This window comes from Natator depressus, chromosome 1, assembly GCF_965152275.1.
Source record: "Natator depressus isolate rNatDep1 chromosome 1, rNatDep2.hap1, whole genome shotgun sequence".
Classification (NCBI taxonomy): Eukaryota; Metazoa; Chordata; order Testudines; family Cheloniidae; genus Natator; species Natator depressus.
The window spans coordinates 207,077,685-207,095,144 of record NC_134234.1 but is presented as its reverse complement, the minus strand read 5'-3'; the positions used below and the strand labels follow the sequence as shown (position 1 = coordinate 207,095,144).

The 17,460-nt window shown below is 46.3% G+C and overlaps 2 protein-coding genes and 1 non-coding gene across 4 annotated transcripts in view; 1 reads left to right on the top strand and 2 right to left on the bottom strand.

The window, feature by feature from the left end:
• NCAPD2 (non-SMC condensin I complex subunit D2) overlaps nt 1-4,449 on the bottom strand; it is a 57,264-nt gene extending 52,815 nt beyond the window's left edge. Inside the window, exons 1-3 of the mRNA XM_074975464.1 lie at nt 4,203-4,449; nt 2,078-2,153; nt 394-452 (exon numbers count right to left, since the gene is read on the bottom strand). Of these exons, the coding sequence (XP_074831565.1) occupies nt 394-452; nt 2,078-2,153; nt 4,203-4,344 (277 nt within the window). The 5' untranslated portion in view covers nt 4,345-4,449. The remainder of the gene's footprint in view (nt 1-393; nt 453-2,077; nt 2,154-4,202) is intronic.
• On the bottom strand, nt 19-330 carry LOC141981109 (small nucleolar RNA U85). Its single transcript, XR_012637664.1, has one exon. It is a non-coding gene; the product is annotated as a small nucleolar RNA U85 (small nucleolar RNA).
• Nucleotides 4,450-4,664: 215 nt separating the features above from the next.
• MRPL51 (mitochondrial ribosomal protein L51) lies at nt 4,665-6,553 on the top strand. 2 transcript variants are annotated; one of them, XM_074975485.1, is made up of 4 exons: nt 4,665-4,727; nt 5,095-5,187; nt 5,304-5,411; nt 5,639-6,553. In XM_074975485.1, exons 2-4 carry the CDS (start codon nt 5,103-5,105, stop codon nt 5,833-5,835), a joined length of 390 nt encoding a protein of 129 aa, XP_074831586.1. In that variant the 5' UTR covers nt 4,665-4,727; nt 5,095-5,102; the 3' UTR covers nt 5,836-6,553. The 2 variants fall into 2 exon arrangements, with proteins under 2 accessions (XP_074831586.1, XP_074831579.1); XM_074975478.1 differs by lacking the exon at nt 4,665-4,727 and adding an exon at nt 4,777-4,978.
• The last annotated feature ends 10,907 nt before the right edge of the window (nt 6,554-17,460 follow it).

Sequence of the window (17,460 nt, the reverse complement as noted above, 5' to 3'; positions counted from 1 at the left end):
TTTTAAGAAATTCACAGCAGCCATCAGATTACCAAAGAACTGTGCTCATGCCTCACCAGCCATAATTTGGGCTACACCCTGTGACCCAGGACCCAGAGATGCTAAGTTTACCCTGTCCCCACATCCTGCCCAGCTCCTAGGACCACTTGCTAGGGGCAGGCATATCTCCTGCCAGGAATGAAATGGAAAATGGGACTTCCTGTCGGTCTGCCCTTACAGCGAACGCACACGACTCTGCACTGCCTGCCAAGATTACAGACCTGTATCGGGGATGGGTGAGGGTGCAGCCCGGCCAATGGGGTCACATTTGCCTTCATATCATCATAAAGCTGCAGGGAAGAAGCAAACATCTCACCGTTCCCTCCACAAGGGGAGAAGGGTCCTCATACCTACCTCTCCCCATCAGCTCCAGGGCATCCTCCTTGACTGCAGCATTTACGGATCGGAAATGGCTGTGAGGCAGACAACAGATGACAAAATACAGGATGACCACTGGCACTAGGTCTAGTTCAAGGCTGTAACACAAGAGTCTTCAGAAGCAACTCTAGACTTGTCTTCTAAACCCAGTCCTCTCCCAACCTGCCCACATTTGTGACTAGAGGGCTCAATTTATAAGAAGGTTCAAATCGGTTCCGCAGAGAGTTTCTCTGGAGAATTTGGAGACAAAAGAACTCATCTAACTGATTTTAACTCATTGATGGGTTTACCTGCAATTTCTCAGAAAATTTGGTACTCAAAACGTATGTGCTAGTTTTGGGAGGATACACTATATTCCTCCTCATGTAATGGACTGAACACCTACATTAAGAGGAAAACTCTTACTATAGTGCATCAGCACCTCCAAAACAGGCCTCTACACGTACACAAAGATTTCATAGAACATTTATAAATGTTATAAACAAAATAATGGATCTAGGTGAGCGATCAGAATTTATTGCTTATTGAATAAGCTTATTAAGCAAATACCACTTCACTTCTGAGTACCAAACACTTAGCTATGGTCTGGAAATGCAAATTATTTGAACTAGTGAGAGTCTGATATTGTACGAACACAAAAAGTTACAAAAGACAAAGGCAATGCAAGAAGTTATAATATGGTAACTAAGGCCTTGTCTAGTTTTTGCCAAGCATAGGATACCATTATATACCCCTTATTGACATAGCTATGCCAGCAAAAGTTTTGCAGACCTAGATTAGTACAAATCAAGAGATGTTTTCCCACTACAAACTATGCAAACTGCAAAATAAGCTGACAAGCAATTTTCACTGCAGCCTTAAGACTGAATTCACATACACAAACCATTACCCAATGCTATTTAACAACCAGCCACCCAGAAAAACCAAATTATCCTATAATAAAAAACTCAAGACAGCTGTAACACACGCGCACACACACATCAAAAGGTGTCAGTTTTGTCCTGATGTTGAAGGGGGGGAAAAAAGGAGAGAGAGACAGACAGACAGAGACAAAATGGCCTACCTAAAATATTGGTGAGATAGGAAATCTGTTTCCTGCCCAGCTGTAACATTCCCTTTCCTCCAGGAACTCCCAATTCCCAGCAGTGAGGTGTCTATGCTCATAGATCCCTCAGCACTGGGAAAGGTTCCCAAACTTCTCCCTTGGTTCAGCTTAACACCCTCTCCTTCCCGAGATAGCATTTGCAGTAACCAGTTAAACAGTCAATGTTTATGTTAACACATTACTAACTAGTATCCCAGTGGGATAACCATAGGGTGGGGATGGGTTTATGCCACTCACAGCATCAGGCCCCACCACACTCAGGAAGACGAGGCATCTATAAACGGACCTGGCCAGGGGCTCAGAACCCAGTGGATGAGAAGTTTGCAGGGACAGGGGTGTCCAGCTCTGTCAGATGGGTACAATTGTGCTGTGCAGGCCCAGCAGTGCTTAACTGACCTAGCCCCATCTGGATACCTCTGCAGACACACCCAGGACTCTGTTCTCCTGAACCCTTGGTAGGAGCAAGAGCAGCAGTGCCCACTACCACTGATCATCATTCCTGAAACCCATGACCAAGCCACTCCCCCTCACCCCCGCAGGTCGGGGTATACTCACTGGAGCAGACTGTAGAGGGTGTCAAAGTGCTGCAGGATGGCCAGTGGCCCCTGCACCCGGAATGCCTCCCGGAATTCTGAAAAGACGGTGAGACACAATTAACACAATATTGCCAACTGCAAGGGATCAAAAATCATGAAACAAATGCTGAAAAGTCATGAGATTGGCCCCACAAAATCATGAGATTTAAAAAAAACAAAAGCTATTAAACTTTTTTTTTAGCCTCTTGATTTTTTAACTCCCCTCCACTGTTTTGGCTATATGTAATAATTTCAGGATGAAAAGACAACCTTCAATGGACAGAAAATGGACACCCCTCTCTGGCAGCTCAGATGGAGACTCCACTTATCCTCTCCTCACCCCTAAGATGTGGGAACAGACATCCATTGTCTATTACTGTCTGGACTCCTCTGGTTACCTGCCTCACTGCCTGAAGTGTCCTCCCCCCAACCCCTTCCCTGGATCCAACAGCATCAGGTCTCTGACTCGCTGGCTCCCCTGGGGCTTCTCTTCTGCTTGGATGTCAAGTAGAGGAGAAGTCCCAAGACAGTGGGAGAAGGTAAGTGTTGTTGCAGAGCTCAGGGCCCCAGATCCAGTATCAACATTTTCCCAACTCCCCGCTCTACTGACTTCTGCTGCCCCAGGACACTATCTCATTACTACAGGACCATCCATGAAGCACAGATGCCAGTCCTCCCTAATTTTCAGTAATCCTCTCAATTTTTTACATGTATTTACTAGGGCTGTCAATTAATTGCAGTTAAGTCACACAATTAACTCAAAAAAAAATAACCACAATTAATCGCAGTTTTAATAGCACTGTTGAATCCCAACTGAAATTTATTAACTATTTCGGATGTTTTTATACATTTTCAAATATATTGACTTCAATTACAATACAGAATACAAAATATACAGTGCTCACTTTATATTATTTTGATTACAAATATTTGCACTGTAAAAAAAACCCGAGAAATAGTATTTTTCAATTCACCTCATACAAGTTCTGTAGTGCAATCTCTTTATCCTAAAAGTGCAACTTACAAATGTAGATTTTTTTTTTGTTACATAACTGCACTCAAAAAACAAAACGGAGTAAAACTGAGCCTACAACTCAACTTAGTCCTACTTCTTGTTTAGCCAACAGCTAAGACAAACAAGTTTGTTTACATTTATGGGAGATAATGCTGCCCGCTTCTTATTTACAATGTCACCTAAAAGCGACAACAGGTGTTTGCATGGCACTTTTGTAGCCAGCTTTGCAAGGTATTTACGTGCCAAATATGCTAAACATTTGTATGCCCCTTCATGCATGCATGCTGATGACACTTGTAAAAAAAAGTGTCAATTAAATTTGTGACTGAACTCCTTGGGGGAGAACTGTATGCCTCCTGCTCTGTTTTATGCACATTTTACCGTATATATAATGTTATAGCAGTCTCCAATGATGACCCAGCACATGTTGTTCATTTTAAGAACACTTTCACTGCAGATTTCTCAAAATGCAAAGAAGGTACCAATGTGAGATTTCTAAAGATAGCTACAGCACCTGATCCAAGGTTTAAGAATCTGAAGTGCCTTCCAAAAATCTGAGAGGGCTGACGCGTGGAGCACGCTTTCAGAAGTCTTAAAAGAGCAACACCCTGATGCAGAAACTACAGAACCTGAACCACCCAAAAAAGAAAATCAACTTTTGCTGGTGGCATCTGACTCACATAATGAAAATGAACATGCGTCCGTCCGCTCTGCTTTGGATCGTTATCTAGCAGAACCCGTCATCAGCGAGGGCGCGTTGTTTTCGCTGATACCGACTAACACGGCTACCCCTCTGAAACCTATCACAAACAGTTGGAGAGCGCAGCCAACTTTCCCTAGGGCAGCCTCACTCCCACACGCCGGCAGACCGTCGGGAGATGGCGCCCATTTTGCTGGCTTCAGCCCCATTGACAGCAAAGGGAGATGGCGGCCATTTTGAATAAGGGAGAATCCGTTTTCATGAGACCAGGAAAACACTCCCAAAATTGCCAGTCACAATCATAACGTGAGAGGCGGGAACGCTATTAACCGCACAGCCCGAGGCGGGGGGGGGGAGGGGGAGGGGGAGGGAAAGAGCCGCGCCTCTTACCCGCCAGCTGCACAGCAACCTGGGCTAGAGACAGCACCTCCTGCACCACATACTGCGCCGGGTCCCCGCTCCGGAGCAGATCGCCCGGGGACAGGGGCAGGTGGAACTCCCAGGGGAGCGGGGACAGCGACAGCGACGGCATCTCCCGGCTGCCCAGGAACAGGGCGAGGGCGGCGGCGGCGGCGGCGGCGGCGGGCGCCTTGCCTCCCTACCCCAAGAGCCTCCTCCAAACGGTCAAACCGCGCGGGGCCCAGGCAAACACTATAACCCCCAGCTTCCGCCTATCAGCGCCCGCGGAAAACCAGGGAGCCAATCACAGCACACACCGCTTTGTTCACCTCCATCCAATTACCCACTTGCAAGCCCTCTCACCTCCGAACGGTCGAGTTCCCGCCAACTCCTCCCGCATTCGAATTACAACCGCCTCCTTGTTACCGGCGCCAATCAGAGGGCGGTTGGAACCCAACAACCAATCACACCCCAGAGGCTCCTTCCACCTCTCAGATCTCGGCCGCCCAACGCCTGGTCCGTGGCGCTGGCAAGGCGGGGGCGGGGGGTTTGAATCTTTCGAGCCCGGGCTCATAGTCAGGGAGGGGCGTCCGGGGACAGCAGCTACCGTTGCTTTGGTCTGGACCCGTGGCCAGGGACACCGGGGTGCGCCAGGACAGGCCGCGCGGGGAGCGGTGCATTGTGGGAAGCAGCAGCCAGTCAAGATGGCTGTGTCTCGGCGGGGCTTCGGCTGCCCCTAAGTCCGTCGCTCCAGTCGGGCCTGCCCGGTTTGTGCCCCGTGGTTCCTGGGGGAAGGGAGCGGGGAGCGCATGCCCGGTCGTCCCGCCCTTGCTGCGCGGGCTCTGTCGGGGCCGCTCCGGTGACCGGGGCTCTGTCTTTGCAGGGTGGACAATGGGGCCTCTGCTGCAGCTGGCAAGATGGGGCCTCTTGGGCCGTAGTCTGTCTCTGGTCCAGGCCGCGAGGAGCCTTCACTGTGGTGAGCGGGGCACGCACCCTGACATTGTATTGCCCTCCTGGCCAGGCAAGGGCGACCTGCAGGGTCAGGCCCTTCTACTTTTAATGTAGTTCTTCAGCTATTTTCTCCGTTTCAAGGGGTCTCCAGCTGGATCCATGTGAAGTTGCCCCCTGAACCTAAAGAGGTTGATCGCTGGACAGAGAAACGAGCCTTATTTGGGGTCTATGACAATATAGGAATTCTAGGTAAGTGACCAAGTGTGGGTCTGAAGATATCACGGGAGAAGGGAAAATAACTGGAACTCCAAATCGGGGGTCAGGAGAGTAGAGGTTAGTCCTACTCTGGGGCTGGGGAAAATGTAATGATGTCAGAATGAATTGAAGTTGATGGGACCTGGGGCTAACATTTCTGCTACCCTGGGTTTGTTTTCCTGTTACTTGCATCTGTTTCACACTTACCCCTTCCTCCTCAGGAGACTTCCACATTCACCCCAAGGACTTGATCACAGGGCCCAGGTGGCTGCAAGGCTGGAGGGGAAATGAGCTACAAAGATGCATCCGCAAGAAGCAAATTGTAGGACACCGAATGTTTGAACAGGATTACAAGAACCTTAACAAAAGGATCAGGTTCCTGTACAGACGCTTCAACCGCACTGGAAAGCACCGCTAGGAGCAGACCTGTGAGAGCTAGCCATGTGCATCCTGGAAGGAATGGCATCCTGGGTCTAACAGGTTTAACACCTGGAGCTGTGCACAGAATGGGGTGTTGTAAAATCATAATAAACTGAAAAGGAGTACTTGTGGCACCTTTTCTTTTTGCAAATACAGACTAACACGGCTGTTACTCTGAAACCTATAATAAACTGAGTTTCTCTTCCACAACCACCTTCTACTTCTGGTCTCTCTTGAAGCTCAGTTCCAACCCACAGACCCTCCTGCTTGTCCAGACCTGAGCTTCCTTTGCACACCTTTGCTGATTATTCCTCCTTCACCACCACCCTTAAATTTATCTTCTTACTGCTTCCCTTAGTTTGGCTCCCCATCTTCCTCTATTGCAACCCCTCCCTATAGTATCTGGTTTCCAGCTTCATAGTTTGTCACACCAACCTTAATATTGAAATGACACAAAACATTTAAATGTTTTCAATTACCAGACACAAGCACTCAGACAACCTTAATTCCATTTTATAATTCTCCCAGAGAGTTGCAAGTCTGTCTTGTATTCTCCTTCTCCACTGATTCCCCATCTGCTACAGCTCACAGTTTAGTCATCTGTCTGTCCTTCAGAACCCTCCAGTGAACTGTGACTTGAGTAATGCTGAAGTTACCTTAACAGCCGAGAATTGAAGTTGCATTGAAATTTGTCTTTAAAGGATGATTAATCCTTTTAATACACACTACTTCCTGTGTTTAATCTCTATATTTAATATACACCCTGAACAGGTAAATTTTCTTAGCTAAAGGTTACTAATGTAACTTAAGCAGGTGAAATTTAGAGAAACCCTTTTTGAAATTTTTCCCTGAAGTCAGGTTGTCATCAGGCTCTTGTAGGAACAGCCCTGCTGGATCAGAGCTGGGGTCAAGAGTGCTGTCTCATAGAGGGGCCAGTACCAGATCCTTCAGAGGCAGGTGCAAGAAACCTGGTGTAGGCAGATCTGTGGTACTCTGCTCCCCATTAGTTCACATCCTGATTTCTCACAGTTAGAGATGGGCTGAAACCAAGTATAAAATTTAATAGCCCTTCCAAAAAAATTATTAATGATAACTAGATATTATTCAGTGCCTCTCTGAATGTTGCTAAATTCCCATCCCCACTCTACTCAGCTCTGTCCTTTGGTGCATCATCTAGTAGCTGTGTGGGGAGTTACAAGGGGAAGTGAGAGAGACAGAGTGGATGAGTTTATATCTTTTATTGAACCAAATTCTGGGATTGACATAGCTACAACACTGCGTACAGTAAGGGGATGTGAGGCAGACTTGTGGTGGGAGAGGGAAAGAGGGTTGTGGACACAGTTGCCAACTTTCACATGGTAAATAAGCACCCCGATTTTCACAGTAAACTAAAAATGAAGCTAATCCCATTTCAAAACAAGCCAATCCCTAAGAACCCCAACGCTCTATGTGACTAGATCCCCTAGCATGCAGTCTGGGACTGGTGGGCCTGCTGTGCACCCCTGACTCTCTCCCCCTGCTTCCCCCCCTTGCTTCTGCTTGCCAGGAGCTGATCAGAAAAAAAGAAGCATAAAGCTACAAGCCAAAAACTAGCCAACAAGCAACTCACAAGCTAATTAAGCCAAAAACAAGCCCAATTTCTGTAGTTTTTTTGCGGGTTTAGCATGTCTGGTTGTGGATGGGGTCTTGGGCTAGTGGATGCTAGTTCTTCTGTAATGAAGCATCAGCAGTTCATTGGCTTTGCTGAAATTTCTGCCAGAGGGAGCCCCTGATGTACCAAAGCCTCACTGGAGACACAGAGCTGAATGAGGAGTTCTGTGGTGTCCCAGGAGGAGCAGTGTTGCATTGAGATGTTATTGCATCAAGAGTTAGTCTCGGTAAGGAAGTTGTGACAGAAGAACTGAGTTCATTTCCCTCCTTCCTCCAGTTGTGGGGATAGCAGTTGTGACTGGAGAATTGAAACTGGAGTAGCAGTGCTCTCTTGGAGGAAGTTTTAGCTGGTGTCCTGGCAGAGAGCAGTAGTTTCCATTCTGATCCAGTGGGAGGCAGGAGTTGGAAACGTTTGCTGCTTGGTTTGTACCCCAGCATGGAACGCTGCTGAGCCCTTTGTCTGCAGAGGGACATAATGGAAGAATTCTGGCCCCTAGGAGGGTCAGCAATAGGTCTCTAGTCAGGAGACAGAGGGCTGTCTCCTTAGACCTGGCTACAACTTTGGCTCTTACTCTACCTTGTGTACCTTCATGCCTTGATGGAAGAGCTTGAAAGCACTGCTCCTATGGAGGCTACAAACCCTATCAGAGTGCTCCAGAGGTTATGTCTACACTGCGGACTTTACACTGTGCCACTGTAAGGTCTCCTATGTAGCCGCTCTATGCCAGCAGGAGAGAGCTGTCCTGCCAACATAGCACTGTCCATACCAGCACTTTTGTCAGTGAAACTTACGTCAGTGAGGGGGGTGTGTGTGTTTTTTCACACCCCTGGTGGACAAAAGTGCTAGTGTAGACAAAGCTTTAGAGTTTCTGACCATTGCTGCTGCTTCAGCCTATAAGGCATATGCTTGAGCTATTAAATTCTGCTATACAAAATATGGCTCCAGCAGCAATGTATTGACTGCTCAGCCTACCTGCAGCCACCCACTGTTTGCTTCCCCAAATCTCCTGTATTCCTTCTATTCCACACCTCTTGTCTCTTTGCTTTCCCTTTCTAATCCTATCAGTTTCTCCTAACTTGTTTCCCAAACTTTTTAACCTCATTTTATTAGTAGTTCATATCCTGTCATTCTAATAAAGGATGGTGTGTTTGTGGGTCAAACTATGAACATGCTACATCTGCTCTTAACCTGTGCCGGGATATAGAAAGAACCTCTCCTTTTCCCTTGATGGGATGGGGTAGATTGTACCTCAGCTCAGGTTTAATCTTGAGAATCTTTGGAGGACTGGTGGTAGAAAACACCTGTGCTACATGCACACTAATCATGGGTGTTCCCAGGGCTGTTGCAGAGGCACTGGGATCTTTTTCCAGATACGATGGTTGATTCTTAGGAACTGAGCTAACTGGCTTCATCATCTACAAGATGAATGCAAGTACTTACAGGGGCTTATTCATTAAATCTGTATCATCTGGAGGCATCTTAGTTATGGTTCCATCTTGATTTCCACTCTGGTGGGACCTTAGCCCTGTAAATACACCAAACAATTCTTGAATAAATTGAATGTTGGTGAAACAGCATTAGTGAATCTTTTAAAGGGAATGGGTAAAATAAAGGACATATCTCCTCCCAAAGCATAACTGCTTTCAGTACTGTGACACAACTCAGGGTTTTCTGATTTTTTTTCACAATCTCTACACAACAGATAAAATTTGTTAGTAGTAGATGGAACTGCAAGGTGGCATGGCAAGGAGAATCATAGGAGTAGAAGGGACCTCGAGAGGTCATCTAGTCCAGTCCCATGCACTCATGGCAGAACTAAGTATTATCTAGATTGGGGGTTGGGACCCCCTCAGGGGGTCGTGAGGTTATTACATGGGGAGGCTATCAGCCTCCACCCCAAACCCCGCTTCACCTCCAGCATTTATAATAGTGTTAAATATAAAAAAGTGTTTTTAATTTATAAGGGGGGATCGCATGCCCTTGGTGAATCCATGCTGACTGTTCCTGATCACTTTCCTCTCCTCTAAGTGCTTCAGAATTGATTCCTTGAGGACCTGCTCCATGATTTTTCCAGGGACTGAGGTGAGGCTGACTGGCCTGTAGTTCCCAGGATCCTCTTTCTTCCCTTTTTTAAAGATGGGCACTACATTAGCCTTTTCCCAATCGTCTGGGACCTCCCTGATCGCCATGAGTTTTCAAAGATAATGGCCAGTGACTCTACAATCACATCAGCCAACTCCCTCAGCACCCTCGGATGCATTGCATCTGGCCCCATGGACTTGTGCATGTCCAACTTTTCTAAATAGTCTTAACCTGTTCTTTGAGGGCTGCTCACCTCCTCCCCATACCGTGCTGCCCAGTTCAGCAGTCTGGGAACTGACCTGTCTGTGAAGACTGAGGCAAAAAAAGCATTGAGTACTTCAGCTTTTTCCACATCATCTGTCTAGGTTGCCTCTCCCATTCAGTAAGGATCCCACTTTCCCTGACCTCCTTCTTGTTGCTAACATATCTGTAGAAACCCTTCTTGTTACCCTTCCCATCCCTTGCTAGCTGCAACTCCAGTTGTGCTTTGGCCTTCCTGATTTCACTCCTGCCTGCCCGAGCAATATTTTTATACTCTTCCCTGGTCATTTGTCCAATCTTCCACTTCTTGCAAGCTTCTTTTCTGTGTTTAAAGAAAGGAAGGAAGTGTCCATTGTTTGGCACATATAGCTGATCTGAAGTGCCACGCAGTGCTAGGTTTTGGGTAGCAAGCATTCTCACAATGGCAATGAGCCTTTTCAGAACATTTTGCCAGTCAAGAGACTCTGATGCAATCTTCTCTTGATGCTGATCATCGATGGTGGCCTTTAACCTTCGTCTCATCTCAAGCTCTTTCCACCTATGAACTGCTCTCTGGTCATTTGGTGCCTTCTCATGGCATGCCAGATTTCTAGCCAGATTTTTCCAGTCCTTTGTTCCTGTAGAACCCAATGTGGCTGGAATGTTAGACTGGAAGAGTTTGCAACAAAAACAGTATGCAGCATTCTGGGTTTTTGAGTACATAAGCCATGGCCTCTCCACTTTGTCACCATTGGGGATTTCACGCCAGTAATGTGTTGGATGGAAACTTCTATTTTCATTGTCTTTGGGGAACATAAAGTTTTTCACTTGCTGTGGCCCATGCAGTACAAGGAAGTCCCTCAGGCTACTGCTTAAGTGGGTCCACAGTCCTGGATCATCTAGACTTAAGGAACTAAACTCAGGAGCAGCTGTTTCTTGTGCCTCCACCACACTCTTCTCTGATCTACACTTTTCTTCAGGAATGTGCATGGTTACATCCATTTGAGATGGAGATATGGGTGCTGCAGTAGCTGCCAGGTCACCTGCACTCTGACTAATTGGAAGATCAGGCATCTCCTCACCACTCACATACTCACTGAGACCAGAAGGCTCACCATGAACATTTGTGTCTATGTATCTCAGGAGAGCTCCTTCCTGCTTACTTCCTTTGCTTTTTTTCTTTTTCTGAATGCTGCCCCAGAGGGGTGTTTTCTTCTTTCATTCATGACAGCTGTTCTGTGCCAGCTATAGTGGCTCTCAACACTCTACTGAAGGGGACAAATAAGCAGGCTGGTAGCAGGGCCTCAGTGTCTTAAGGGCCTAATTGGCTCCTACTACAGTTGACTGCCTGTTCTCCTCAGGTGGGTTCAGGGAAGCAGCAGGAAACAGGAAGCGCCCTGAGAAGCTGGTATTAATCAGTCCAGGCTCCTGGGAGTGCTAGAGAGGTACCTAAGAAGCTCCTCCTCTCTCTCTCTCTCTCTCTCTCTCCCTGCAGCTCCTGCTGCTTTCTGTTATTCCCTCTCACCTTTTCTGCTGCTTGCCTGTTATGTCTCTTGTGCCCTCCTTCCTCCAGCACAGCACTCCACCATCTCTGTGCATCTAGAGCAGAGAGAATACATATGCACCAGCAGCAGACACAATTTTTTACACTCTGAGTCCAAGTGCCTCACCCCACCCCCCCCAGTCTGGCACCTGAGGCAGCCACCTCAGTTCGCCCCATGGTAAGGCCAGTCCTGTTTCAAGGTACAGAAGTTAAGCTGACTGGTCTGTAATTCCCTGGGTTGTCCTTATTTCCCTTTTTATAGGTTGGCACTATATATGCCCTTTTCCAGTCTTCTGGAATCTCTCCCATCCTCCGGGACTTTTCAAAAATAATCACTAATGGCTCAAATATCTCCTCAGTCAGCTCCTGGAGTATTCTAGGATGGATTTCCACAGGCCCTGGTGACTTGAAGGCATCTAACTTGTCTAAGTAATTTTTAACTTGTTCTTTCCCTATTTTAGCCTCTGATCCTACCTCATTTTCACAAGTATTCACTATGTTAGACGTCCATTTGTCACCAACTTTCTTGGTGAAAACCAACAAGGAGTCCGGTGGCACTTAAAGACAAACAAGTTTCATGTTCTCTGTGTATATAAAATCTCCCCACTATATTTTCCACTGTATGCACCCAATGAAGTGAGCTGTAGCTCACAAAAGCTTATGCTCTAATAAATTGGTTAGTCTCTAAGGTGCCACAAGTACTCCTTTTCTTTTTACGGATATGGACTAACACGGCTGCTACTGTTAAGGAAAAGTTAGCACATGTGACTCCATTTTGGTTTGGGGCCCACCATTGTCTACAAGCAAGCACATCATGCACCAGGAGGAGTGTTCCTTAGACACTGCATCCCTGTGAAAATCCTCCTCCTTGTCTCCAGTCTGCCTTGACTCCCAGTATCTGTTTTTTGTCAGTCTCTAACACCCTATCTTTGATGTGAGGCCTCCCATCCTGATAATAAAAGTTACTGATGCATGGCTTTAGGACCATGCTGTGTAATTAACATGCTGGTTTAGCACGAGGAATGCACCAAGCAGGGATAGGTGGTAGATAAGAAAAGGGTTTGTTTATTGGCTAAGGTTTCCGATGCACGAGGGCAACATGCTTTGCTAAAAAGTATAAAACCTTTGTATAATCTGTATTCAGGGTCCCCTCCTGGCTAGCAGGGGGGCACCACGCTCGAGCATAATAAACTTGGTGTTTTTTGGGAACTCTGCAGTTGTGGACTTTGTTTATGTGCCTCAGCCTAGATTCGAACTGTGCGTGACCTATCAGATATAATTCGACGCATTTGTGTGTGTGATCTATCAGGTGTAATTCGCAGCATTTGTGTGCGTGTCCTACCAGGTGTAATTCGCAGCAGTTGTGTGCGTGTCCTATCAGGTAAAATTTGTAACAGTTTTGGCGACCCAGATGGGACTCTACGCTCGCCCCAACAAGCGAGACTACACTCCTCCTCTCGGACAGCTCCAGCCGGCACAGGGTGAGTTCACCTTTGAGAACTCCGAGGAGGGGGGGGTGTGAGCCGTCGCTTAGGCGATAAGGTGGCACATTTGGTGTCCTTTTGGTAGCCCATTATGGGTTCTGGGCAGAGTGTAAGTAAGGGGACCCCTTTGGCTGAAATTCTCGAGAATTGGGGGAATATTTCTGGTACCCATGGGTTAGGTTAAAAAAAAAAAAAAGCTGTAATCTTGTGCGAGGTTAAGTGGCCAGCACTAACAACTCAAACATCTTTTGAATGGCCACCAGATGGTTCCTTTGCTGGGGAAAAATTAACAGCGCTTAGGAAAAGGCTGGAGAACAAAGCTCCAGCCCAGATGGATTATTGGTATGTATGGGACAACTGGGCTTATGCGCATGCGAAAGGACGTCCTCTTTCCTCCACCTTTTCTTATTCATCTCAGGGGTCTCCAGCCCCGCTCTGTGCTATGCCTGCTTCTGCTCCTCCTCCGGCTTACCCTCGGCTTTCTGACTTATGCCCGTCACCTCCTTGCTTGCTAATTAGCCGTGCTTTCTGTCCAGGTGACAAGCCTCATGGGGGGAGGACTCAGGTAGCCCTTGTAAGTGAGAATATTTAAAAAAAGAGACCAGGAGGGCTGGGGGCTAGTTAAGATGCCCACCCTCCTTGTTATTTTGGTAGTGAAACAAAGCTGGTGCTCATGGAAGGGACAGTTTAGAGAGAAAAACAGGATCGGGCCCAAACGGGCAGGCAACAGATAGAGAGATTGAAAAACAGGTTGGAAACTTGGAGGTCATAGTGGAAAAAGAGGAGTAAATAATTACAGGAATGGAAAACATAAATCCCGGAATAATACTTGGAATGGTAAAATCTAAGTTAATTGGGTGTCATTTTGGGAAATAAGCAAGTAATTTAAGAAAGGAAAGTAAGAAGTTAACTCTGTAGTTGCTGCAAAGAAGTAAGCAGTTGAACTTTGTGAAATACTGGAAAGAAAAAGAATTCTTGGTTTCTTTGCAGCCATTTTGGAAAAAATGGGCCCTTTTCCAAAGAAATGCAATTATACAGTGCTACTTAATTAATATCTTATTAGGCTCCAAGGGGCTACAATAGGTGGTGTCTTCCTTTTCAGGTCGCTGTGTGTTTAACAGCAGGAGTTAAAAATAAAAGGCAATCAAAAGTCTGGTAAAGTTTATTGTGCCCTTTTTAAAGTAAGAATCTTTAAGCAGTGGATCCAAAAGCAAGCCGGAAAGCATTTGTTTTAATGTAAATTACCTAACTGATAAGGTAGAAGTCACTAAAACCTGGGCTGCCTATGAAACAAATACAAAAAATATGTGTAATTCCTCTGTTTTGCCTGCAATTAACAAGGGCATTTGTATAAAAAGGAAATATTTTAAGCAATGACTGACTGTCCAGAAGGGGTAGATCTATGTTCTTTTTGTCTTTCAGAAAATCAGAGAAAACTGATGCCAGCTAAAAAGCAATTCAACATCTCATGAATTTACTGGCACAATAGGCATTCTGTTCTGTGTTCTATGTGTCCTGTCTTGTGGTGTTTGTCTTGTGGCCAGAATTGCTGTGTTTAATTTTTCATAGGACAGTTTAGTTTAAAACTAAATAGAAGGGTTAAATCAAAATGCAGATACTTGTTTTATTCAACTTGGAATACAAAGTGTTTGGATAATATCAAAAAAATGTGATATACTAAAGTTTAATACATTTGCTTAAGTAAAAAAAAAAAAAATTTCATTGGCCAGATCTTTTAATTGAAAAAAATTGTTGTTAAAATTCGCACACCAACAGTCTTTGGAAGCAATGCCATGAAAGGTTAACCCATTCCCCATATTATACATGAGATCCTTCTGGCTACCTCACATTTCTAGCCAGAGGGCTGGGGAGGAAGAAAAGCTATTGGACACCAGAGGTTGTACCAAGTGGACTCCTCAAAAGTGGGTGTGCTTGTCCTGGCTTGTTGCTCCACAGCTCTGTAATAAAGTCATTTTCCTAGAAGGGTGTATGTGGCATACATTAAACAATAAGACTGAAGTGCTGTTTAATGGGCAATGTACACGTGTTCATTTTTGAACAAAGGTGTGTGAGTGAAAAGTAAATGTTTCCTTTGCAGGTTAATAAAAGCCAAGAAGGGGAAAAGAAATAAAATGGAGGACGAGCTAATTCAACGCTGTAGCTGGCAGGCTCGGTCCAAAGATAAGACGCTGGCCTGCCCAAGGACACTACTCACAGCTAGAATTTGGCTAACAGCCAAGAAAGAGGGGGGCCTGAATGTGCCCAAGCAGCTGTGAGATCTGTAACACACTGCCAGACATTAATGAAATGTGTTAGATCTCTGTATTTACAGGTGAAAGGAGTCCTGCTTCAAGAATCCTGAGCAAACCTGCCATTTGTTAAAACCAAGTAACTGGGTCTACATAAAGGTCCATCAACAAAAGACTACTCTGGCCCCATGCTGGAAAGGCCCTTACTAAGTCCTGCTAACTACCAACACCGCTGTGAACTGCCAAGAACTGACTGCCTGAACCCATGTTTCTTACTGCAAAAAGACCCCCTCCACCTCAAGATGACTTCACTTCGACTACCGATCAGCCTGTCCCTCCTTCTGGTTTTTTTTTTCTTTCCTCCTTTTGGACAGCAGGGAAAAGGACAAGGTGAAGTGCTAGTAACCTCTCCCTTGTCCACTGACAGAGCTAACCTGCATTCAGTATTTGCTAAAGAAACCAAAGCACTACAGGGTGACGTGCTAGTAACCTCTCCCCTGTATAATGCAAAACCGTGACTGTTCCAAGAGAGAAGAAGAAACGCCTGCTCTGCTGAAACCACCAAGATCCAAGGATTCCTGACTGCAAAAGACACTGAAAATTGGCCTTGGTGGCATAGACGGAGCATTGTACATTGGCAGGGAGGCAGTTGCGGGATGTATTCTTGGGAATGTGCAGTGAAGTGGTGGGGTGGGTTTATTCCAGGGGCTGGAATCTGTGCTTGTGGGCAAGTATAAATACCAAAAACGCCTTACAGCCACGAACATTACTCCCACCATCTGCCACCACTCCTTTGCAGGTAAAGGTTCCTGGATCCATCATAACTACGTTAAGTTGGCGCTGGGACCCCCACCTGACCCTGACAAGCCATTGGACGAGCCACTTCGCAAATGAACACCACAACCAACCCATGAACTAAGCTTTCCAGCTATTGGGATCTTTATAGCCCACCAGGACTTCTTGTGTTCCTGTTTATCGGACTTACATTGGTGGTGTTGTTTTTTGTATGGTATAAAGGAGGATGCCGACATTGGTATCATTTGCCTGGGGGGTTCCTCTCCCTATTCCCAAGTCCAATACAAGGATGGGAGGGCAATAGCTTCTTGAATTTAACCCGCGCTATCAAACAGGGTGTAAATCGAACGCAGTGTTGGATTTGTATTCATACCCCCACATATTTGGGTCAGGGGGTCCTGTTGGTAGGGGTACCTATCCCCCTTAATCGAACACTCCAAACTAAGCTATGGGCAAATACTACATTTAACTGGAATGTTACAATCCAAATATGGTCTATTGATATGGTGGCCCAGGGTAATTATGCTTTATGTGTGTCACGACGTAAGGGCATAGAAGATACAGTTTTTGTAGGAAATTTTGTGGGGTGTAAGGACACCACCCAAATCAGCTCTGGTGCGGGAGGCCCCTCCACCTACTCCAGGACCCCGTGGCCAGTCCCCGAGGGGTCTGGCTGGTATTGGTTATGCAATCACACAGCCTATAAGGTTCTCCCAGCAGGATGGTGTGGTACATGTACCTTAGGGGCTATAGTACCCGCCGTGACAGTACACCAGAACCTGACCCGGGGAGAGATCCGCAATCTAGTATGGAGGGACCGACGAAGTATTCCTTTAAACCCCCTTTCTCAACGGCCCAAAGGCTTTCACTCCTTTGTGCGTTGGTTTCTGCCATGGTTGGGAGTAAGCGAGCTGAAAAAAGCTGTAGTTAACATTTCAGCTGCTTTGGAACTAATGGCAAATGCTACTGCAAATGCTCTATCTGCCCTTCAAATTGAAGTAACTCAGCTATCCCAAACTACATTGCAAAACCGTCTAGCCCTGGATTATCTTCTTGCAAACCAGGGCGGGGTTTGTGCTCTGGTCAACTCAAGCTGTTGTGTATTTGTAAATCAGCACCGTAGGGTGGAAACTGACATCCACATCCTCCAGCAACAGGCAGCCCTATTCCACCACATCAGCCTCGACACTACCAGCGCCGGATTCCAGGAGGTCCGGATTCCAGGTCCGGGTGTGGGGACATGGGGACGGTGTATTTTGTATTTACTTTTTTTGACTGTTATTGTTTTTGCGTTATTTTTTGTATGCCTACAATGCTGCAGTATGTGCTGTTGGCAGTTGCTAACCCTGCAGCGCAGTTACTCAGCCCCGATATAGCTTACTGATGTACAAAAAAAAAAGGGAGGACTGTTAAGGAAAAGTTAGCACGTGACTCCATTTTGGTTTGGGGCCCACCATTGTCTACAAGCAAGCACATCATGCACCAGGAGGAGTGTTCCTTAGACACTGCATCCCTGTGAAAATCCTCGTCTCCAGCCTGCCTTGACTCCCAGTATCTGTTTTTTGTCAGTCTCTAACTC